We start from the raw sequence: 25301 nt of genomic DNA, 5'->3' as shown, positions 1-25301 counted from the left end.
TGTGCTGGGATTACAAGTGTGAGCCACCATGCCTGGCCATAAACTGAAATGTTCTTGATTCAACTACCCTTACTCCATGGAACACTTAATCCTCTGTACAATTCTCCCCCACACCCTGGCCCTATGGTCTGCACAATTCTTATATCTAATATTTAGTTGTAAGTTAGAACCAACAGCAATGATTTTAGAATTTCTGAGTCTCAAACTTCATTTCAGAAACTCTCTTGCATCCCCAATAAAGTCTGAGATAAAGTCACCCAACAACACTGCTCACCTTGGATTAGTTGTCTAGAAAAAAGAAAAGCTCAAGTGACTGATTAAACTTATGTAATTGAAGTATCAAGGTAAACTTACCAGCAACAAGTCTTGAGCTGCTATTCTAACAGTATAGGAGAATGTATCATCATCTTCATCTTCTACAAACTGTTGGGGGTTGGCTGTCCATACTTTAATCTGAAAAGATCAAATTATATCTTTGTGATGCTGCCAATCTGATTCATAGCTTTTCATCAACAGATACAGGAAGATTTCAACCTATTATCCTGAACAAAACTCTAGCCTTTTGCCGGATGCAATGGCTCACCACTGTAATCCTGACACTTTGGGAGGCCAAGGTGGGAGAATTGCTTGAGCCCAGGAGTTTGAGACCAGCCTGGGCAACATGGTGAGAACCTGCCTCTACAAAAAAATAAAAAAGTCAATTGGGCATGGTGGCATATGCTTGTGGTCCCAGCTACTCAGGAGGCTGAGGCAGGAGGATGGCTTGAGCCTGGGAGGTCAAGGCTGCCATGAGCTGTGTGTACACCACTGCACTCCAGCCCGAGCAACACAGCAAGACCCTGTCCCAAAAAAACAAACAAAACAAAACAACAACAACAACAAAAACCGAAACAAAAACTCTAGCTTCAAAAATCTTTTCTTTTTGATGTAGAGAAACAAATACTATCAAGTAGCAAGGCAGGTAGCAATGGCTATTGCTCTCTTTTAGAATCTGGCTGATTACTAGCTCTCTGCCAATGTCAACCAGGTGTTACCCTTTGACAGATCGATTTTCTGAACAAATTAAGTCTGATGGACTATTTACTGTGAAAATTATGTCAATTCTTGTGCTGTTTTAAACGAGGCATTACCTAATTTTTCAACGTTCTTTGCCGGTTTTGATGACCCACCATCAGGCTAATGGTCTGATCATTACATTTTACTATAGGGAAGGAACAGATTCTCCTAAAAATCAGGGTCTTAGGTTAGTGGTCCTGTGAGATTTTCTAAAGGCAAAAGTGGGCCAGGCACAGTGGCTTGTGCCTGTAATCGCAGCACTTTGAGAGGCCAAGGTGGGCAGATTGCTTGAGCCCAGGAGTTAGAGACTACTAGCCTGGGCAACACAGTATAGTACTTTTCTGCAAAAAAAAAAAAAAAATTAGCCAGGTGGGGTGGTGAACTCCAAAACTTTGGATTTGGCAATAAAATGATGTCAAACTTTTCCCAGAACTTCACATGAAATTATTCTTCTTGGGGCCGGGCGCAGTGGCTCACGCCTGTAATCCCAACATTTTGGGAGGCCGAGACGGGTGGATCACCTGAGGCAGGGAGTTTGAGACCAGTCTAATCAACATGGAGAAACCCTGTCTCTACTAAAAATATAAAATTAGCCGGGCATGGTGGCACATGCCTGTAATCCCAGCCACTCGGGAGGCTGAGGCAGGAGAATCGCTTGAACCTGGGAGGTGGTGGCTGCAGTGAGCCGAGATCATGCCACTGCACTCCAGCCTGGGCAACAACAGCGAAACTCCTTCTCAAAAAAAAAAAGAAAGAAATTATTCTTCTTGTGTCTACTTTTAGAAATAAAGTGTTCACTTGACCAAGACCTCACATTCTTCAAGTTGCACTTTCCAAATACAATATGGTAACTATCTCTCAAATATTATTTACCTGCTCCTCAGTGATTTGCATGTACAGGATAATATAATAAATCAATTCAGGCAAGGCTTTCTTAACAGTGCTTTTGAATTTGCTATTTTCTAGTAGAGCATGGACAAATTCAAAAATGCTAAAGACGAGATTTTCAAAGCCCAGGACTTCACCTGCAGGAAATGCACAAGAGAAGAAATTAATGACAAGAAAGCAAAAGGAAAGCACACATGCTGAAAATGAACTACATAATCTTTGTAAATTAATTGAATATTTCAAGCACTTGGTAATGATTATTCCTGAGGAATTGGGAGAGAGGGCTCAGAAGTCACAAAACGTAATTTTGAGGATATTAAACATTCTTTGGTTTTTCAAGTAAAAGAATCAGAAACACTGGATATATTTTCCAGTATGTCTATTGTTCTAATCTGAAATAATTAGAAATATTAAAACAGAAATGAAAGACTCATTATCTGGGACCCCAAAATGAAACACAACAAAATGCCAGAAGTAGGTTAGATTAAATGGCCTTAAAAGTATCTCTTCCAATGCAGAAATTCTATGATTTTATGAGATTTATGCAACTACCTATCAGGAACAGATTAAAGATTGTCAATTCTCATTTCCCCACATCCAATACATTGAAAATAAACTCAATTAGAAAATACTTAATAGAGTGAAGCCTCTCAAGTTATTGTGTGTTTTTTTTTTTTGGAGTCTCGCTCTGTGGCCCAGGCTGGAGTGCAGTGGCCGGATCTCAATTCACTGCAAGCTCCGCCTCCTGGGTTCACGCCATTCTCACGTCTCAGCCTCCCCAGTAGCTGGGACTACAGGCGCCCGCCACCTCGCCCGGCTAGTTTTTCGTATTTTTTAAGTAGAGATGGGGTTTCACCGTGTTAGCCAGGATGGTCTCGATCTCCTGACCTCGTGATCCGCCCGTCTCGGCCTCCCAAAATGCTGGGATTACAGGCTTGAGCCACCGCGCCCGGCCAAAAGTTATTGTTTTTTATCCCCGTCGTCTCTGGCTTCTTTTTCTTTTTCCCACTAACTGGTATTTCTATAAAGATCAAATAAACAACATACCATCAGAATCCACAGGATCTTCTACTTCTTCTGTGTAATTTACTTCTGTCCTCACATAAGTATGATGAAGAGTAAAGAAACAGAATTTGGAGTCTGCTTTACATATAATCTACAAGGAAACGTTACATATTCCAACACTAAAAGTAGACACCTTAAAAAAGCCTGTGTAAGAAGAGTGGAACCATATGAATGTGAGACCCAATGCAAGATTCCTAACTATAGGTGGTAGTAGCTCCCTTAAACTTTCAAGAAAGGATATAAAGCTGCACTCTCAGTTAGGGTGTTCCAAACAATAGGCAGAATCTGCTGCATGGAGGACACCATGTGCTTTGGGAAGTTTTTCACTAGGGCTGTCACTGCCTAAGAAGTTAAGAGAAAAGGACCCAAGTTATGAGTGATATATAGGAAATAAATGACTTCAGGCCACCCCCTCAAACTCCAAATATTTCATTGGTGTAAGTGTTTACCTTTAGGACCTCCATCTTAAACCCACTGTCAGATGTGGGACCATCTGGTATCTGGAGGGCCTGAACAAAGGCCTCTGTGAACTGCTGCACCACAGGAAAGATCAGGACTTTGGCTGCACCCTGATAACAGAAACCAAAGTCAATGCTGGATAAATCCCTAATCCATGGCTTCAACACATATATATCAAACACTGATATTTGAAAGGCACCTAAAGCTCGCTTCAAGCTCCAAGCCTGATCAGAAGAGAATAGCTATAAAGTCAATGAAGGTGTTACCTAAGATTTCATGTTTCCTTAACCAGCACTTGCAGTTCTTCATCAAAGCCCTCTCAAAAACTATTATGTGGCCGGGCGCGGTGGCTCAAGCCTGTAATCCCAGCACTTTGGGAGGCCGAGACGGGCGGATCACGAGGTCAGGAGATCGAGACCATCCTGGCTAACACGGTGAAACCCCGTCTCTACTAAAAAAATACAAAAAACTAGCCGGGCGAGGTGGCGGCGCCTGTAGTCCCAGCTACTCGGGAGGCTGAGGCAGGAGAATGGCGTAAACCCGAGAGGCGGAGCTTGCAGTGAGCTGAGATCTGGCCACTGCACTCCAGCCTGGGTGACAGAGTGAGACTCCGTCTCAAAAAAAAAAAAAAAAAAAACTATTATGTAAGACCACTTTCCTCCTAACTGCTTCTGAATCACAGGGATTGGTATTTTTCAGCTAGCTTTGCTTCACGCAAGAGGGCCATAAAAGAGTAGGAAAGTTCTGAGTGATGACTACTATGAAAAGGATATAGGATAAGGTGTTTGAAGAAGTAAGACTCAAAACAAGACTAAGCTTTTTGCAAGTTGAAAATTCAATCAGGCCAGGTGTGGCGACTCACACCTGTAATCCTAGCACTTTGGGAGGCCAAGGTGGGAGGATCACTTGAGCCTAGGAGTTCAAGATGAGCCTAGGCAACATAGGGAGAGACCCCATCTCTACAAACATAAATTCATTAGGCTGGGCACGGTGGCTCATGCCTGTAATCCCAGCACTTTGGGAGGCCGAGGTGGGCAGATCATGAGGTCAAGATATTGAGACCATCCTGGCCAACATGGTGAAACCCTGTCTCTACTAAAAATACAAAAATTAGCTGGGCATAATGGGGCGTGCCTAAAGTCCCAGCTACTCGGAGGCTGAGGCAGAAGAATCGCTTGAACCTGGGAGGTGGACCTTGCAGTGAGCTGAGATCGCACCACTGCGCTCCAGCCTGGCGACACAGCGAGACTCCATCTCTAAATAAATTCATTCATTCATTCATTCATTCATTCATTCATTCATTCATTCGCCAGGAGTGGTGGCACATGCTGGTGGTCTCAGCAACTCGGGAGGCTGAGATGAGACGACTGCTTGAACCTGTGAGGTTGAGGCTACAGTGAGCTATGATCATGCCACTGCATTCTAGCCTGGGTGACAGAGCAAGACCTTGTCTCAAAAAAATCTAAATAAATAAAAAAATAAAAATACAGTTGGGACCTGTGGTTCATGCTTATAATCCCAGCACTATGGGAGGCTGAGGCAGGAAGATTGCTTCAGCCCAGAAGTTTAAGACCAGCCTGGGCAATACAGTGAGACCCTATCTCTACAAAAATTTACAAAATAAAATCAGCCAAGTGTGGTGGTGCACACCACACCTGCAGTTCCTACTGGGGGTCGGGGGTGCTGAGGTCGGGGGATCACTTAAGCCCAGGAGTTCAAGGCTGCAGTGAGCCATGATTGCACCACTGTACTCCAGCCTGGGTGACAGAACAAGACCCTGTCTGGAAAAATAACAATAATAATAATTTAATAAAAATGTTAAATCTATCTCTAATACTGGTTAGTGTGCTTTTTGGTGCTGCTATCATGAAATGACTCACTGCTCTGCATGAATAAAACTTGTAAGCATGAAGTCTGTTATTGATCCAAAGACCCGCTTACCTTTTCCAGCTCCTCCATGTTACAGATCATATGGGCACAAGTGGTAAATATTTCCACGGCTCGAGAACGGGTTCGAATACCATACACCTGGAAAAAAGGTTACAGCATAACAGCACAGTCACGAGATTGGAGTGTGTAGGTATATCTTGGACTAGAAGTAAAACTATGACTAATGAATCCTTACATGAGATTGGGTGCCCTCAAGAAATGGGAAATGTAACTCATTTATGTCCAGGAGGCAGACTTCTGTAATTCAGAGAATGAAAGGTAGCAGAATCATAATGTTGGAACTTACTGGAATGAACCTTATACATGGGCCTCTGTGGGTTCATTTGATTAAAAAATACCAGGCTGGGTAGTGCTTAAAATCCCAACACAGCCAATATATGTCCTTTAAAATGCAGACTATTGGTTGGGGGCAGAGAGGAATATAGGGAAGTTACATTATCCATCAGGTATTTACATCTTATTGTAAATGAGTTATTCATATACACTCTAATCAAATATATATACAATATATTAAGGGTCTATTATGGGCAATGCAGTGATAGATTGCTTCCAATTACTTAGCTGAGGTAGGCAAGCTTAGGTGGGATAACTCAATAAACTGAGGCTGGAAGTAGCATGAAGGAGGGCACTATTTATCTACCTAGGGGCTATTGGATCCCAGGAAGTACAATATGTGAAGAAATATTTCAGCTATTTCACTCTTTTATCAAAGGCTTGCCCTTGTAGTTGAGTGAAAGGTCTAAGGTTAACGCAGATTCAGATCCAGATCTTTGTCAGTTCTAGTCTTTAGGTATTGAGATCAGTTGCAAACACCATAATCTCCCACCTGAAAGGCTGGGGGCTGAAGAGAGCCTGAACTCACTATAATCTTGGAGCTGAGATTTCATACCTCAGCCATGGTGAAGATCTTATACATCTCTGGGAGAATGACAGGAGCAACAAGTGGCATCTGTGTGTCTGTCACTTCTCGAGTGAATTCTACAAAGAAAAAAGTAGTATTGTTTAAAAAAAAAATACTGCTTCATAAAGATATTAAGGGTGATATTTTCTGAACTGCTTCTAGGTGGCAGTTCCCAAACAGACAGCACACAGGTAAAGACACTGGCCTGGTGGTCTCATTCTGTGAAAGCAAAAGTAGCAAGAGTTACTGATTATTTGTTAGAAGGAGAAAGAATAACATGGAAATAGAGAAAAATGTAAGAGATTAAAAAAGAAAACTTTAATATAAATACTGAAAGAAAATCTGTAATAGAACTGCATAAATATCCTTGTGAGGTCGACTTGGGAAAATTCTGTATTAATTTACCTTGTGCTCATCTGTCAACACTTAGTTACACTTCGAGGTTTCTTACCTTTGGTTCTATTTTCAGTACTTTCACTTGGCAAGCTAGTTTGATGCACATAATAAAATATGTACAGACTTACTAGGCCTCAACTCCTCTTTGTATATGTTACTCTTCTCAGTAGATGATATTTATTGACCCAAAAGTCAGAGGCTGCTGCTAACTGGAACAAATAGGAATTTTCTTTTTTTTTTTTTTTTTTTTTTTGAGAAGGAGTCTCACTCTGTCACCCAGGCTGGAGTGCAGTGGCCAGATCTCAGCTCACTGCAAACTCCGCCTCCCGGGTTTACGCCATTCTCCTGCCTCAGCCTCCCGAGTAGCTGGGACTACAGGCGCCCGCCACCTCGCCCGGCTAGTTTTTTGTATTTTTTTAGTAGAGACGGGGTTTCACCGTGTTAGCCAGGATGGTCTCGATCTCCTGACCTCGTGATCCGCCCGCCTCGGCCTCCCAAAGTGCTGGGATTACAGGCTTGAGCCACCGCGCCCGGCCACAAATAGGAATTTTCTATATAAATGTGGCAAAAAGCAACCTATACACAAAATGAGACTCAAAGGTGACGGAAATATGGGTCGTATCCTTCCCTTCACTTCTTCCAAAAAAACAAAAAACAAAAAACAGAAAACATAAATACACCACATACAAGGTACTGAGACAGCACAAAGAACCCTGGATTCATGTTACAAAGCAGCAGAATAAAAGCCCTTGAGTTCCAATAACTATTCACTTTACCTGATGCTTTTCCACATTATCACTATAAAAATGGACATAGGCGCTGGGCACAGTGGCTTATGCCTGCAATCCCAGAGCTTTGGGAGGCTGAGGCAGGAGGATCACTTGAGGTCAGGAGTTCAAGACCAGCCTGAACATAGCAAGATCTGCCACTACGTTAAAAAAACAAACAAACAAACAAACAAAAAAACCAAAACACTGCGTGTGGTGGGATGTGTCTGTAGTGCCAGCTACTTAGGATGCTGAGGCAGGAGGCTCACTTGAGCCTAGGAAGTTAAGGTTACAGTAAGCTACAACAGTGCCACTATACCTGAGCCTGGCTGACAGAGTAAGATCACGTCTCAAATAAATAAATAAATAAAAATAAAAATAAAAATAAAGCTAACCACTTGGGACATTTTGGGGAAAGATACACAGCTAGAAATGCAAGTTGGCATTTTCAAGGTTAAGGTACTCCACAATTTTGAGCAATATCGATCCCCATGAGTCAAATGGAGACCAAATACTCAAGGTTGAACTTTCTTTACAGCTGTAATTTCCTCCTCAAGAATAAAGTATGAGCTTTGAATGGTAAGTGAGTGTTCTATTTTATTTAGAAATCCAAGGAAATTAGTCCAAACAAATATGACAGATGGCATAACAAGTTTTTATGAAAAATATAGTATAATTTAATTCTGCTAATAAAATGCTTAACTGCTTTTTACTCTCCTATACTCATCCCTGGTATCAATTTATTAATACTTTATAGGTTTAATTCCAAAAGTTTTCTGAGGTGATTCAGCAAGTCAGAAAAATTCTAGGACTCCAGCAACACCTCAATTTCCAAACTTCTTTGAGAATAAAGAGAAAGCTGTATCTGGTGGATCAAATCTTCTAATCCTTAGCTGCTATGTTTACATTTCCTTTACACCATAAGCCTTAGTTGGTTCTCATCTATAAATAGATAAGTTTAATAGGAAGCCTCATTAAAGGGTAACTGGTATAGTATCTTGAAAAACTCTGAAGAGAATCAGTCACATTCTCCTAATGGGCCTCTGTCCAACCACCAATGTCCTGCTATCTTCATGCATGCCTAAGTTTTTGTTGTCAGAGTACAGTCTACTCTCGTTTGAAAATATTTGGAGCAAGTATTTGGGAATGGGGTTGGCTGCCAGCCATTCCATGTCTGGTGACTCCATTACAAAAGGAGACAAATTTCCCCAAGAGTTCTTTCCCTGTGGCTGGCAGAAAAGTGATCTCACTGAACAGTAATTTCCTTAGTCAAACACAATAAGGGCTCTTCAGCATCCAAATCAAGATAAATGTACAAACACCTTTCTCTCCAGGTTTGTCAAAAGAAGCTGAATTTCATGTTGGAAGACTGAGCGGGAACAGGCTTCCTTTCCTCGGTAGAACATGTATCTGTTAATTGATATCCTGGCACTATGAAGTGGTGAATAAAGAATCCTGAAAGGCCAATTCCATGGAGAGGGGTGTATGAAATCACTTGAACAATGAATGAGTCATAAAGGAGAAGTAAGGGCAATAAGCAGGGAAGTGAAAATCTGAGCAAGGAACATTTTGATCTTTTTGGTAACTCTGTTCTGTATCTGAGCTAAAAACTGAAGCTTTGTCACAGGCAATCAATACGAATATAGTGGGTAATTCAAAAAGGCAGCTGGGGCATGGGAAGAGGCGATTTTGAAACAAAAGGAGAAGAAAGATTTGCATTTGACAAAGAGTTGATATTATCTACCATTAACATCACATGGACTAGCAAAATTGGGCCTATGTGCCAAGTTCAGTAAACTGAGATTGAGAGAGAATTGAACTGGCATTCACAACTAGGTAAGAAAACATTTCAGGTAAGCTAGCAGGTCACAGAGAAAGAGATAAGATATTGGTGGGACTTCTACAAACCTACATGAACGAAGGAGAAAGATGATTTCTAAAGGATCAGCACAGGCTAGGTAAGAATTTCTTGAAGGCAAAACAGAGCAGTGACTTCATCTAGGGAATAAGAAGCAGGGAGGAACTTGCAAAGGACTGGGAAACTCAGGCCATCCCTAAGGATATATGAAAGCAGATTCTGGGAGGGATTGATAGCTTAATCAGGTTTAAAAGAGATATCCATCAAATCTCTTTGAATTAAAAGTTGAAGTATTTTTATCAACTTCTCAGAACAGAGAGAAGGAAAAGATACTGAGACTACATATTCTCTAACTGGCTAAATGAAGGTCAGGATTATATGGCTATACTGTTTTTATCTTCTTTTTAAATATTTCTGTAAAAATTCATTTTACAATTCTTAACTTTGCCTAGGTTGAACTAAGTGGAAAAATAATATATAGTAATAATAATCATAGCAACTAAACTTTACTGAACAAATAAAGATAGATTAGCTAATTTAAACTATACCAAAAGCTCCTTTGATGCAGATACTACTATCATTTTAATTTTACATAGAAGGAAACTCAGGCTCAAAGAAGGTAAGTGAAGGATCAAGGTGAAGCCCCTACAAAAATTCAAAATCTGAATACTCAATCTCTATGCTAATACTGTATCTGTAAGTGGTAGGTTTGGCAGTAGAAGTAATACTATACAAACTTAACTCCCTAGAAAAAAACAATGGAGCTGGAGGGTAGATGCAGAGATAAAAACTAGGAGGGAGGAATAACATCAGCAGCAACTCCTACTGATCCAGGCCGTTATATTACATAGCTTCTGGTAATACTCCTGTCCCTTGAGATCCAAGTACCAATACCAGGGAAAAGGGCTTCTGGTACCTGTCAGCACACGCATGGCTCCATGGACGGCATTTAAGTCTCCGCTCACCAACATCTCCATGAGCAGGTTGAAGAGTTGGGGCCAAGCTTCAGGCCAGTCCCAGTGGGCAATGGCTGACACTGCATAGGCCACACTGGAGCGCACTTTGCTTATCGACTCTCTCAACCCATTAGGCAATAGCTCCCGGATAACAATTTTTGCCTGTAAGGGATAAAAGTCCACCTGCTATTAGATCAGGTTATAAGTGACTGGCAGAGCCCAGTTCAGTTGGGAACTGTGTTGGAAAAACAATGAGTACAATACAAGGTACTGCAATGAGTACAAGGTACTGCATAAACTTGCAATGAATTGTCAAGTTTATATATAGGAGTTTTAGAGAGGAGTCTTCTCTAAAACTCCTATATATAAACTTGACAATTCATCTGGAGGGTTCATCTGTGATCTCTACACTTATGTCGTCCATTACAGTAGCCACTAGCTACTGTACATGGCTATTAAAATTTTAAAACATTTAAAATTCAGTTCCTCAGTTGCACTAGCCCCATTTTAAGTGCTCAACAGCCATATGTAGCTAGTAGCTATTGTTTTAGACAGCACAGACACAGAATATTTCCATAACTGCATAAAGTTCCAACGGAAAACATTCCTCCAGACCTTACATCTCAAAATTTCTTGGGGACTCAGGATGATTGCACATTATTGCACTAAGTACAAACATTATTTCATTTAATTCTTAAACCCTTAGTTGGTATTTTTATTCTCATTTTGGAGATTTAGGAAATTGAGGCTTAGGCGTTAACTACATTTCCAATGATCTCATAGCTTGTAAAAAGCAAAACTGGAATTTGAACACAGACCAGCCTGATACTTGAGCTCTTTAATGTATATCCCTATGCCCGCAATGCCAGCCAACAATCTCCTTTTCTGCCTAGTCTTGATTGCTCCATGCTGTCAAAGAATGTTGATAATCTAATCTCTTAAAATGGACCCTCAAATCTCCTCAGGTAGACTAATCAAGTAACTGACTTACCCTTTCTGTAGTTTCAGGAGGCCTAAATTTCTCTGATTGGGCACACCAGTGAGTCTCCACATATTGTTTCAAGATGACTGATGCCAGCTGTGAAGAGAATAAGCCAAGTAGTACAGCAAGAAAAAGATTTTTTTCACACATAAAAACTATATACATGGCCTGATACATCTGAAGTCTATCTAAATCTGGCACAACATCCTAGGTTATTTATAAATTGGCCTTATTCTTTCCCAAAAGGAAGTTTCATTACCAAGGAAAGGGAAACTACTTATAAATTGGGCCAGTCTGGACTTACCTGACGGATTGCCAGTGCCCCCTGGGGATCTACAGTCAGTTCTGCCAAGTGAACACCAAATTCTGAAAGAGAAAATTTTATTGAGTCTAAGAGCACCCAGGAAAGCCATAGCAATTTACTAAGCTCTAACCCTGATGCTAAAAAGATTTCAGAAAGAATCCTAATCTATTGTTTCAAAAAGAGCTGATAACTACTAAGACTGACTCCTCCAAGTAAAAGAAACAAGTTGGCTTACAGGACATGCCTTGTTACAATGAAGTTCCAACACGCTCACACTTTTTCCAGTCACCGCATAGCACCTTCCAGTCATCTTCCCTTCCAAGATGACAATACCTTCCTCTTATACCAATTACTGTGGTAATTGAAACATGGAGGCCTGCCGTGGTGGCTCACCTCTGTAATCCCAGCACTTTGGGAGGCCAAGGTGGGTGGATCACTTGAGATCAGGAGTTCGAGACCACCCTGGCCAACATGGTGAAACCCCATCTCTACTAAAGATACAAAATTAGCCAGGCTTGGTGATGCGTGGCTGTAATCCCAGCTTCTCAGGAGGCTGAGGCAGGAGAATCACTTGAACTGAGGAGGAGGAGGTTGCAGTGAGCTGAGATTACACCATTGCACTCCAGCCTGGGAGACAAGAGCAAAACTCTGTCTCAAAAAAACAAAACAGGCTGGGCGCAGTGGCTCACGCTTATAATCCCAGCACTTTGGGAGGCCAAGGCAGGTGGATCACAAGGTCAGGAGTTCAAGAACAGCTTGGCCAAGATAGTGAAACCCCATCTCTACTAAAAATACAAAAAAATTAGTCGGGCATGGTGGCGGGCATCTGTAATCCCAGCTACTTGGGAGGCTGAAGCAGAGAATTGCTTGAACCTGGGAGGTAGAGGTTGCAGTGAGCTGAGATCGTGCCACTGCACTCCAGCCTGTGCTACAGAATTAGACTCCATCTCAAAAAACAAACAAAACAAAACAACAAACAAACAAAAATGGGACCAAAAACAAAACAAAACAAAAAAACATGGGACCATCTATTCCTGAGGACAACTTAAAAGGTGAGATTTCACAAGCTGCCCAGATATATGCCACCAATTATGAGCTGATTAAGTCCAAGAACACCTGACTTCAACAAACTTAGTCCTAAAAATGAGTAGTTTTCAATAAGCAATGGCACTTGAACTGCACATTGGGAGACTGTAAATAACTCTTACTTCCAAATTAAAATTTATTTTTTAAAAATGATTATTAAAATAAATTTTGTCTTAGAGACAGGGTCTCTTTCATCCAGGCTGGAGTACAGTGGCGTAATAACCTAGAAAGACTCAAATGAACTTCCTACCTCAGCCTCCCGAGTAGTGAGACTACAGATGCACGCCACTGTGCCTGGCTCCAAATTAAAACTTAGATCTAATATATACTTGCAAAGGAGTCAACTATCAAATATTTGTTTGTGAAAAGAGGAGGAAGAATGTAAAACCAACAGTGCATCATAATTTTTACACCTCACATTGTAGGGCTGTGCTATCCAATGCAGTAGCTATTAGTCACAATGGCTGTACCTGTAATGTGGCTGGTGAGACTTGAGATGCCTATAAATGTAATACACACTAGATTTCAAACAGTGTGAAAAAAAGAGGAAAATATCTTTTTATATTGATCAAATGTTGCAATACTTTGTCTATATCAGGTTAAATGAACATAGAGTTAAAATTTAATTTTATGTTTCTTTTTGCCTTTTTAATGCAGCCACTAGAAAATTTAAAATTTCACAAGTGACTCATACTATATTTCTGTTGGACAGCACTACGCTAAAGAATGAACAGCAGTTTTCTAGACTTGCTCAGTATTGGTAGATACATAGGTCACAATAGGCTCACCAATCCCATTTGGAGGGAGCTATAGATTAGTGTGATTAAGAGAATGGGCTGTTCAGGTTCAAATCCTGAAGCCACCATGCCTGTCCTTAGGTAAGTTTCCTTTCTAAACCTCAGCTTCCTCACTCACAAAATAAGAATACTGGTATCAGGGCCCAGCAAGGTGGCTCATGCCTGTAATCCCAGTACTTTGGGAGGTGGGGGCGGATGCATTACCTGAGTTGGAGACCGGCTTGACCAACATGGAGAAACCCTATCTCTACTAAAAATACAAAATTAGCTGGGCATGGTGGCACATGCCTGTAATCCCAGCTACTCGAGAGGCTGAGGCAGGAGAATCGCTTGAACCCAGGAGGCAGAGGTTGCCATGAGCCGAGATTGTGCCATTGCACTCCAGCCTGGGCAACAAGAGGGGAACTCCGTCCCCCACCCCAAAAAAATACTGGTATCGATATATCAAGCAATCCTTCTAAGACTCAGTAATATAATATATGTAAAATGCTTTGCACAGTATCTGCCATAGTTGTAAAAACTTGAAGACAAAAATAAGTTATTTTGCTATTATTATTATTATTATTATTTTTTGAGACGGAGTCTTGCTCTGCCACCCAGGTTGGAGTGCAGTGGCCGGATCTCAGCTCACTGCAAGCTCCGCCTCCCGGGTTTACGCCATTCTCCTGCCTCAGCCTCCCGAGTAGCTGGGACTACAGGCGCCCGTCTAGTTTTTTTGTATTTTTAAGTAGAGACAGGGTTTCACCGTATTAGCCAGGATGGTCTCGATCTCCTGACCTCGTGATCCGCCCGTCTCGGCCTCCCAAAGTGCTGGGATTACAGGCTTGAGCCACCGCGCCCGGCCCCTTTGCTATTATTTTTTATTGTCTATCATGAATACACTGTCTGGCTTTCCCATCTCATGTAAGTAAAGTTACTTTTCATGTAAAAGTTCCACCTTAACTGGATTCTACTGAAATAGCCATCCAAAGGGCATTTATAAAATAGAAAAGCTTAATACCAAGAAAGAGTTGTTACATGCAATGTTTCAGGTTCAAGGCTTATCCAAGTAACCAGGTTAAAAACTGCTGAAATGGGCTGGGCGCGGTGGCTCAAGCCTGTAATCCTAGCACTTCGGGAGGCCGAGATGGGCGGATCACGAGGTCAGGAGTTCGAGACCATCCTGGCTAACACGGTGAAACCCCGTCTCTACTAAAAAAATACAAAAAGCTAGCCGGGCGAGGTGGCTGGCGCCTGTAGTCCCAGCTACTCGGGAGGCTGAGGCAGGAGAATGGCGTAAACCCGGGAGGCGGAGGTTGCAGTGAGCTGAGATCCGGTCACTGCACTCCAGCCCGGGTGACAGAGCGAGACTCCGACTCAAAAAAAAAGAAAAAACTGCTGAAAATGATCTATGTCCATATTTTACAAAATAATTTTTGTAGACTTACAGAAAAGTTGAACAGTACAGAGAGTTCATGGATATCATTCATCCATTTTTCTCTTACCTAATCATGGTTCAGTGATCAAAAATCAGGAAATTAACATGAGTACAATACTATTAACTAAACTAGACTTGATAAGAACTTCATCAGTTTTTTTTCCTTATTGTCCTTTTTCCTTCAGGATCCCATGATCCCACATTGTATTTGGTTGCCATGTTTCCTTAGTTTCTTCTAAAGTGTGACAGTTCTTCATTCTTGTCTTTTGTGACCAGAACACTTTTGGTGAATATCGATCAGTTATTTTGTAGAATGTGTCTCAATTTGGGTTTGACTAAAGTTTCCTCAGCTTTAGATTGAGGTTATGCATTTCCGGCAAGAATACCAGAAAGTGATGCTGTGTCCTTCTCAGTATATCATATTAGGGAGTACATAATGTGGATAAAAATTTTATTACTGGTTATGGTAACCTTGATTACATGGCAAAGTCTGCTGGGTTTCTCCACTTAAAGGTACTGGTTTTCCCTTTGTAACTGATCCAAATCTTGGGAGCTATACTTTGACATTTTGCTATTATCCTGTTTCTTTTCAAACTCTCATCCACTGATTTTAGCATCCATCTGTGGGTGTTACCTGTCTAATGGTTATTTTGCATTTCTTTTATTCTCTTCACTTATTAATTGGAATTCTTTTATAAGGAAGTACTGTCCCTTCTCCTTTATTTATTACATTATAAAATATGTATTTTGGTTTTCATCCATGGTTCCTGGTTCTCAGCTCCTGTAAGCCTTATTATTTCCTAAGCGACTAGAGGAATATCTTTTTTTTTTTTTTTTTTGAGACAGAGTCTCACTCTGTCACACAGACTAGAGTGCAGTGGCACTATCTCAGCTCACTGCAACCTCTGCCTCCTGGGTTCAAGCGATTCATGTGCCTCAGCCTCTGGAGTAGCTGGAATTGCAAGAGTGTACCACCACGTCCAGCTAATTTTTGTATTTTTAGTAGAGACTGGGTTTTGCCATGTTGGCCAGGCTGGTCTTGAACTCTTGACCTCAAGTCTGCCCACCTCAGTCTCCCAAAGTGCTGTGATTACAGGCGTGGACCACCACACCTGACCAAGAATATATTTTCTTAAAAAGTATTTGGCTTTTATCCTTGGTTCCTGAAGTAGCTCCTGAAGGATAAAGGTGAAAGACAGTCTTTTCTTACTTACAAGATACTTTTTTCTGTCTTTTTTCCCCGCACATCACCTCACCTTTCCTTTTCTTTTTTTTTTCCCATTCCCCTACCCTGATGCAATGGTCTTAGGACCAGGGCCACAACTACATGTGCTGGAAGCAGGAATGATTCCTAAGCAAGAAATTGTAACTACGTATTGTAACTTAGGTCAGAATTCCTAATGGACTGATGGGAATGGGTTGTGCTTTCACCCCATTGAGCAAAATTGGGGCTAACAGTTAATACAGCTATATTGCCTGATAGTAAAAATAGCCCACTAGTTGTGCACCTCTGTAACCTAACCCTATCTGAATGGGGCGCACTGAGGAAGAGGTACTTGCTAGACTAGTATTGTTGCCTGCAATTTAGACCATCACAGTGGCTGATTGTAATGCCCCTTCCAAAGGTGGAGAAGTGTGGGTACTTATTAAGAGAGAAGAAACAGTAGCTTAGAGGAAAGAAATGAGTAAGTAGATTACGAACTGAGAGGATTCCAATATCACATTAACACCTCAAAAGAGGCTCAGAGCAAGAGATGACATTGCCTCTTAGCTCAATTATATCAAATACATGAAATGGTAAAGCTCTGTGTTTGCTGAGACTACTTCTGTTTTTGCAACCTCACAAGAATGAAAGGAAGCCTGCCAATCTGAGTGGCCTCACCCTGGGAGACATTCACACAATATGATGAACTAGATTATTAATTATTGAATGGGATTCTAGTAATGTGGCAGGTATCTTTTGAGTTGGACATCCTTTTGACGTAAGGGATCAGGGTTTGAAGACCCAAGGGTGGACTGTGATTTTGTGAAATATGTATTTGGTCTTCAACTTCATTTCCTGTCAAACAGCTCCTAAAATCCTCAGAAACTCCAAAGTGATGTCTTTTTTGTATGCTAATAAGCTGACTTGATAGCTGGCAGCTCCTAGGTAGCTTTGGGATGGGGGCTGGTCACTGGAAATATCTAGGCAGAATTAGAGGGCTGGGACTTTCATCTCCTCCACCTCACCCTGTGAGAAGGTAGAGGGGCTGAAGGTTAAGTTGATCATCAATGGTCAGTGGTTCAATCAATCATGACAGGGTAATGAAACCTCCATAAAAATGCCAAAGAACATACTCCTGCATTCCGGACCCTTCCAGACCTCATCCTATGTATCTCTTCACCTGGCTGTTTATTTGTATCGTTTAGAATATCCTTTGTAGAAAAATCTGTAAAAGTATTTCCCTGAGTTCTGTGAGCTGCTCTAGCAAATTAATCAAACCCAAAGTCCTGGCAACCGCAACTTGAAGTTGGTTTGTTAGAAGTTCCAGAGGCCTAGACTTGCAACTGGTATCTGAGTGGGTGGGGGCAGTTTTGGGGACTGAGCTTTCTTTTTTTTTTTTGAGACGGAGTCTTGCTCTGTCGCCCAGGCTGGAATGCAGCGGCCGGATCTCAGCTCACTGCAAGCACCACCTCCTGGGTTGACACCATTCTCCTGCCTCAGCCTCCTGAGTAGTTGGGACTACAGGCGCCCGCCACCTCGCCCGGCTAGTTTTTTGTATTTTTTAGTAGAGACGGGGTTTCACCGGGTTAGCCAGGAGGGTCTCGATCTCCTGACCTCGTGATCCGCCTGTCTCGGCCTCCCAAAGTGCTGGGATTACAGGCTTGAGCCACCGCGCCCGGCTGGGGACTGAGCTTTCAATCTCTAGGATCTGTAGACATGTTGGAATTGAACCGGGGGACACCCAGCTGGTGACCACTACAGAACTGACTGCTTGTTTGCTGGTGAGGAGAAATCTCCACATATTTTTGAGATCACAGAGGTCTTCTGTGTTGACTGTTGTAGTGCGAGAGCAGAGGAAAAATGGTTTATTTTTCCTAATATTTATTTATACCTATATGAACTCATAAGTATTTATTTCATTCTATGAGTTTTAATCCAATACTATCTTATTTCTTTTGTTGCTCAAATTGTTCCAGCTTTGGCCACTGGAACTCCTTCCAATTAACTCCTGTGTACTCCTATATGTCCCCATCCTTTATCAAGCACTTCCTTATTTTTTTTATACACAAGATACTCTATACTTATCTTGTATTTTCTCTGCCCAAGCCCAGATATCAACTTCTCCTGCAAGGAACCCTGGTGCCTTTTAGTGGAGAGCTATATTTAGAAACCAAGATGTGAGCACTAGGTATGTTCATTGCTACAGGAGTATCACTATTCCTAGGGGTTCTCAGAGAACAGAGCTAGGAAGTACAGTATACCTAACCATCTATCCATCCATTTATCATACTGATTGATAGCCCAGATGCCAATCCAAACCTCGAGGTTCATTCTACTCTTCCCTTATTTGTAACTTCTTTCTCCAAAAGTGATAACACTTGGCTCTCGTCAACTACATTTAGTTGTTTTTTCAATCTTAAAATATGAAGCAATTACAGAAGTATTAATCCATACCTTTGTGAAAAACACACCTATTAACTGAAGTACAATTTTGGTGTATAGTTTTTCTAACTGTAACCTACATGATGCAGTCAAATACTATTTTACTCTTTGTAAATACTATTTTACAAGTTACTTAGGTTAGTTCTTCCTCTCACCTAAAAAGCTGTTATTCATTTGTAAAACATTTAGGTTCATTTGTTACTACTTCTGCTCAATTTTTAGTGCCTCCTCATTGTTTGATTTTAATTATTTATTTATTTTTGGTATGTGAAACATTACCATGATTCTCAGAGTCAAAGCTATACAAAAAGGAATATTCCAAGAAGTGTCACTTCTTCCTCATCCCTATTATCTTGTTTTCATTACCCACTTCTTTACACCCCTTCCCCACCCACTCCATGCAGACAGGTAACCAAAATCAGTTTCTGATTTTCTTTCCTGTATTTCTTTTCCACACATGAGCAGACACATTTTAAAAAATATTCCCTTCTTGTTTACATGAAAAAGAGCATATTATAGACACTTTTTTGCACTTTGCTTTTTTTTCAGCTAACATTGTATCTTGCGATTTCCACATCAGTTCACAGAGATTCCTGAAGCTCTTCTCTACAGCTGCATAATATATGTAGATATACTATATGTTATTCATATGCTCTCCTCTGTATGGACAGTTAGTTTTTTCCCCCAATATTTTGTTTTTATAAACAATGCTGCAGTGAATAACATTGTAAATATGTATTTTTCAGCATAGATTTTTCAGAAGTGGGATTGTGGGTCAAGAGGTAAGTGCATTTGTGGAGCTATTGGGTGTGATCAAATTTTCTTTCAGAAGGATTGCACCGATTTGTACTCCTACCAGCAATACATAGGAGCATCTTTCCAGTTTTGCCAACAGAATGTGTTATCATATTTAAAATTTTTTGGTCAGGTGCAGTGGCTCACACCTGTAATCTCAGCACTTTGGGAGGCTAAGGCAAGCAGATTGCTTGAGTCCAGGAATTCAAGACCAGCTTGGGCAACATGGTGAAACACCAAAATAGCTGGGCATGGTGGCTCATGCCTGTAGCCTCAGATACTTGGGAGGCTGAGGCGGGAGGGTCACCTGAGTCCAGGAGGTTGAGGCTATAGTGAGAAGTGACCATGCCACTGCACTCTAGCCTAGGCGACAGAGTGACACCCTGTCTCAAAAGTAAATAAAATAAATTTTTCTGTCAGGCTGACAGGTGAGAAATGGTTAATTCAATATTGTTTTAGATTGTATTTCTCTAACCATAAGTGAGTTTAAACACTTTTCGTATGTCTGAGTGTTGTTTTGGTCCTTTGTTCCTCAATTTTTAAGAATTCTTTATATATTAAAGGTGTTATCCTTTTGTCTGTAGTATACATTGTGGGGAAAAAAATTTCTCCCAGTTTGTCAGTTGTCTCTTGATTTTTTATGTGGTGTTTTTCCCATGTAAATTGTAAAAAAGTTTTATGTAGTCAAATTTATCAATAAAATATTTTCTTTTATTGCCTCTGGATCTTGAGTCATAGTTAGAATCCCTTTCCCTATGTCAAGTTTAAAGATAAATTCACCCATGTTTTCCTCTAGTACTTGTATGATTTAATTTTTTCTGTTTAGACTCCTAATCAATTTAGAGTTTATTTAAAAAAAAAATCTAGTGTGAGATATGAGTCTAATTTCAAACGGCTACATAGCCATTGCAGCACCCTTTTTTTTTTTTTGAGATGTTGTCTCGCTCTATCCCCCAGGATGGAGTGCAGTGGCGCGATCTCGGCTCACTGCAAGCTCCATCTCCCAAGTTCACGCCATTCTCCTGCCTCAGCCTCCAGAGTAGCTGGGACTGCAGGCACCCACCACCACACCCGGCTAATTTTTTGTATTTTTAGTAGAGACAGGGTTTCACTGTGTACCCAGGGTGGTCTCGATCTCCGGACCTTGTGATCCGCCCGCTTTGGCCTCCCAAAGTGCTGGGATTACAGGCGTGAGCCACCGCACCCGGCCTCATCGCAGCATTCTTTGTTAAAACGTCCACCTCTAGTGATTTGAGATACTACCTTCATCTATGTTCAATTTCCATAGGCACTTGTATCTATTTCTGGATTTTCTCTTCTATTCCACAGTTCTATTTGAGTACAGTGCTGCACTGTTTGTTTTAATTATACAGGTTTTATGTAATGTTTCAATGTCTGATAGAACAAGTTCCCTCTTGTAGTTTTCCTTTTTCAGTGTTTTTGGAGCTATTCCTCCTTGTCTGTTTTTCTACATGAACTTTAGAACCAACTTGTCTAGCTCATCTATTATGCTGAGTTGTCCTGTCCAATCGCAGAGTATGTTTTTCCATTTGTTCACATCTGATTTTACGTCTTGGAAGGCAGAGGTAGGCAGATTGCTTGAGCTCAGGCCTTTGAGAACAGCCTGGGCAACACGGTGAAACCCTGTCTCTACCAAAAATACAAAAATTAGCTGGGCATGGTGTTGTGTGACTGCAGTCCCAGCTACTTGGGAGGCTGAGGAACGACATCACTTGGGCCTAAGAGGCAGACGTTGCAGTGAGCCGAGACTGAGCCACTGCACTCCAGCCTGGGTGACATAGCAAAACCTTGTCTCAAAAAGTTTCCTCTAGGCTGGGCACGGTGGCTCACGCCTGTAATCCCAACACTTTGGGAGGCCAAGACAGGTGGATCACCTGAGGTCAGGAGTTCGAGACCAGCTTGGCCAACATGGTGAAACCCCATCTCTACTAAAAATACAAAAATTAGCTGGCGTGGTGGCAGGCGCCTGTAGTCCCAGCTACTCGGGAGGCTGAGGCAGGAGAATCACTTGAACCCCCCAGGAGGCAGAGGTTGCAGTGAGCCAAGATCATGCCACTGCACTCCAGCCTGGGCAACAGAGCAAGGCTCCATCTCAAAAAAAAAAAAAAAGAAAGTTTCCTCTAATAGGTTCTTACACATTTCCTAAGCATTTACTTTTTTGTTGATACCGTAAATGGTTTTGGTTATTAAAAAACCATTACGTCCTCTATCCTTTTATGGTTTATGTGAAAGCTACTGATTTTTATATTTTATTTCCTGTTATTTTACTGAATTCTTAGATTCTTAACTCATTCTTGTTATGCCTTTAAGCTGCAGTTTTTGATCCACTCCTATGGCACCTATCATTTCACTCAGGAAAGTGGATTTTTTCTTTTTTTTTGCATGACCACCACAGAAGAAGCCACATTCTTTCTGAGTTATTAAATGATTAAATCACAAGCAAACACTTGAAACTTGCAAAATCCCCCTACAGATAATGCAATCCATTCTAATTCCTAGGATTAATTTGGTTAGTACAGATTCTGGTTAAATCTATAAAACCTATTTGTGCAAGAGAAGAAACAATAAGTGTCTACAACCCGAAGATATGGGAGTCAACTTTCAGAACTGATACTAAAACACAGATGAGTCAGATAATTCAGGAAGATCTCTTAGATGCCAATGTTCAAATTCAATGGAAAAAAAGCACTCTAAAATGCACATGTGAAATCCATTTAAAGGAGAAAGACAACTACTAAGGCCATCCACAATTCCTTTGAGTTCAGATACTTAGTGTGATAATGGATGCTAACTTCATGGCCTCAAGTCTGCTTAGAATGTCACTGTCCACCCAGAATTGGCCTCTCTAGACATGGTGAACCAATTCTGGTGTGCCTTATGTAACTTCCTTCACAATGACATACAAGCACATTCAAAAATTACCTGGGACATACAGTATTTTTTTTTTTTTTTTTAAGATGGAGTTTCACTCTTGTTGCCTAGGCTGGAGTGCAATGGCGCAATCTTGGCTCACCGCAACCTCCACCTCCCGGGTTCAAGCGATTCTCCTGCCTCAGCCTCCCGAGTAGCTGGAATTACAGGCATACACCACCACGGCCAACTAATTTTGTATTTTTAGTAGAGACGGGGTTTCTCCACGTAGGTCACGCTGGTCTCGAACTCCCAACCTCAGGTGATCCGCCCACCTCGGCCTCCCGAAGTGCTGGGATTACAGGCGTGAGCCACGGCGCCTGGCCTGGTATTTTCTTTTAAGGCACTATTTAAATAATTTTTCCATAGGTCATTATGATTTGGATTTTTAATGTTCCTAGCAAGAGCATAATTTTTGGATCATTACTACAGGGACAAACTAAAACAAGATCAAAATGAAGAAATTTTTCAACATACAGTGTGAAAAGATACTGAGGAATGAGACTTTTTGAGAAAAGTTTGAAACTTAAGACTTTATAAAGCTTAAACAAATCTGAACAACTGTCCTTCCAATGAAAGCACTGATACTCATATAGTTGTAGGGTAATACTGAGGCTCCCAGTTCACATAAGGGAAAAAGAACCATACATTTTCCAACAGTTCACTCTGGCACTGATCCACAGGAGTCATTAGAGCATGAAGACCAGGCAAACTTCACACACAGGTCCTGTCACAGTTTAGGGGTCCTTTCTCATCAACCAGAGAATTCCAAGTCTATTCTCTTCAGAGAAAAGCTTAGCATTGATATATTTTTTCCATATCCCTGCCAGAAGGATGCACTCCAGTGATGATCACAATAGCCAGAAGCTCTTCATTCCAAAAGTTAATCATGTCTGGTAACCTATCAAAGATCATACACAAAATTCCACTAACCACCTTGCTCCACACATCACTGAGACTGGAAAGGATGGTGAGAATAAGAGATCAGAAGATTAAGACCCACGCAGGGGCCAAAAACCCAAGTTAACCAAGGGATCTGTACCTACAACAAGTATTTTAAGATGGATTCCTTCGAAAAGCTAATTGTTTCACACATGAAAGAACCAGCATTAAAGTTCAAGTAACATATCTATTTGCTCAAAAGCAGATAAATAATGGCAAAGAAAATCTTCAAATAACATCATCGTTAACTAAAGACAAATTTTAAAATAAAATAGATGAACAGATTTTCTTCTCTACAGACCCCTAGAGTTTCAAAAATTATGACCACATGTCCATTATGACCACATGTCCAACATGACCACATGTTTTGAAGCCTCAAAAATTCAAAGACAAAGAGCTTATTTGCATTAGGTTATAGGGGGATGAAAGACAGAAAATACAAAATTATTTTACTTAATCCAATTTAGTCTTTCTAGACCACATACCTACTAGAAATACAAGGATATCACTCACCATTTGAGACTGTCGTACCCATAAAATGTTAGTTTACTTAAAAGCTATATAAATAAATGCTTCCAAGGAGTATGATGTTGATGGTAAACTCTGTGCTATAAAATGGATGCAAAATTAGCTGGGTGTGGTGATGTGCATCTGTAGTCCCAGCTACTCAGGAGGCTAACATGGAAGGATCACTTGAGCTCAGGAGTTTGAGGCTGCAGTGAGCTATGATCATACCACGCACTCCAGCCTGGATGACAGAGCGAGATCTTGTCTCAATTAAAAAACAAACTAAGAAACAAACTAATGCAAAGAAGGAAAAGCCAGATAGTAGTCCTAAAGCTCTCTGCCTTACTTTAAATCTGATTAACACATTTGCTCCTATCCATTGGTTTCTGTTAAGTAGCAAAACCCTACTTACGCATTTTTCACTTAACAAAGATACAGTATTTTTTGAAATACAACTAAGTATATCTGTTAAAAAAAAGTACTTGTGTGTGTGTGTCTGTGTGTGTGTGTTGGGGGACTTCTGGTTTTACTGATTGGTGTCTTTAACACAATGTCTTGAAAAATATGAGAAAGAGGCAGGGCGTAGTGGCTCATGCCTGTAATCCCAGCACTCTGGGAGGCCGAGGTGGGTGGATCACGAGGTCAGGAGATTGAGACCATCCTAGCTAACATGGTGAAGCCCCGTCTCTACTAAAAATACAAAAAATTAGCCAGGCGTGTGGCAGGCGCCTGTAGTCCCAGCTATTTGGGAGGCTGAGACAGAATGGCGTGAACCCGGGAGGTGGAGCTTGCAGTGAGCTGAGTTTGTGCCACTGCACTCCAGCCTGGGTGACAGAGTGAGACTCTGTCTCAAAAAAAAAAAAAAAAAAAAAAAAAAAAAATATATATATATATATATATATATGAGAAAGAATAGCCTAATAACTTACTCTGGGATAATGAAGGCAGGGAGAATATAAAAAACACAGACATACATATCCACTTTATTTTGCTTTGCTTGGAAAAGACTGTTTAACATTAAACTAAGATTCAATACATGAAGTTGAGCCAAAGGGCAACACTGCCAAGAGGGCTATATGAAGTTGCTTTCTAAAGCTATTTTTGTTAGGAAATTTAATTTCTCTAGTTCCCTTTCTCACGGCGAAATAAGGACAGTTCATTCTGTTAATCTGAATTTTCACCCTGACTCTAGATTCTCCTCAATTATACCTTTACACCTATCCAAAATGGCATCCTTTAACTTCCCTTCTAAGAAATCCTCTTGCCCTCTTTCATTCTCTAGTCTCATTCTCTTTTAGTCTTTTGCTTCCCTCTCTTATCCTTGCTCCCCTTTCTCTCTTATCACCCCATGTGGCAAAAACATTATCTATCTAAAACTTGGTTTAGAAGGGAAAATCCAAAGGAAGGCATGAAGGATAAAGGATCAGTTAAGAAATACACACTATTGGTCTGAAGGGTCTCCTAGAGAGACAAGACTTGGCAGTACTTTGACAGTCAACTAGTAACAATTGTGAACAGGGATTGTTGGAGAAGGATGGGGTTTTGAGTAGACCCCTGAACAAGCCCCTATTTCTCAATGGGGGTTGGTAAGCACCACA

At 41.0% G+C, this 25301-nt stretch overlaps 1 protein-coding gene across 4 annotated transcripts in view; it reads right to left on the bottom strand.

The window, feature by feature from the left end:
- Nucleotides 1–25301, bottom strand: part of IPO9 (importin 9) — a 53437-nt gene that overhangs the window by 22124 nt on the left and 6012 nt on the right. For all 4 annotated transcript variants that reach the window (XM_010378860.2, XM_030930067.1, XM_030930071.1 and 1 more), the window contains exons 2-11: nt 11583–11644; nt 11288–11374; nt 10257–10458; nt 6308–6396; nt 5410–5496; nt 3459–3578; nt 3251–3351; nt 2992–3050; nt 1930–2081; nt 355–453 (exon numbers count right to left, since the gene is read on the bottom strand). In XM_010378860.2, the coding sequence (XP_010377162.1) occupies nt 355–453; nt 1930–2081; nt 2992–3050; nt 3251–3351; nt 3459–3578; nt 5410–5496; nt 6308–6396; nt 10257–10458; nt 11288–11374; nt 11583–11644 (1058 nt within the window). The remainder of the gene's footprint in view (nt 1–354; nt 454–1929; nt 2082–2991; nt 3051–3250; nt 3352–3458; nt 3579–5409; nt 5497–6307; nt 6397–10256; nt 10459–11287; nt 11375–11582; nt 11645–25301) is intronic.

The sequence above is a fragment of the Rhinopithecus roxellana genome, chromosome 1 (genome assembly GCF_007565055.1).
Source record: "Rhinopithecus roxellana isolate Shanxi Qingling chromosome 1, ASM756505v1, whole genome shotgun sequence".
Lineage (NCBI taxonomy): Eukaryota > Metazoa > Chordata > Mammalia > Primates > Cercopithecidae > Rhinopithecus > Rhinopithecus roxellana.
The sequence above is the reverse complement of the archived record's forward strand: the minus strand, read 5'-3'. Positions and strand labels throughout refer to the sequence as shown.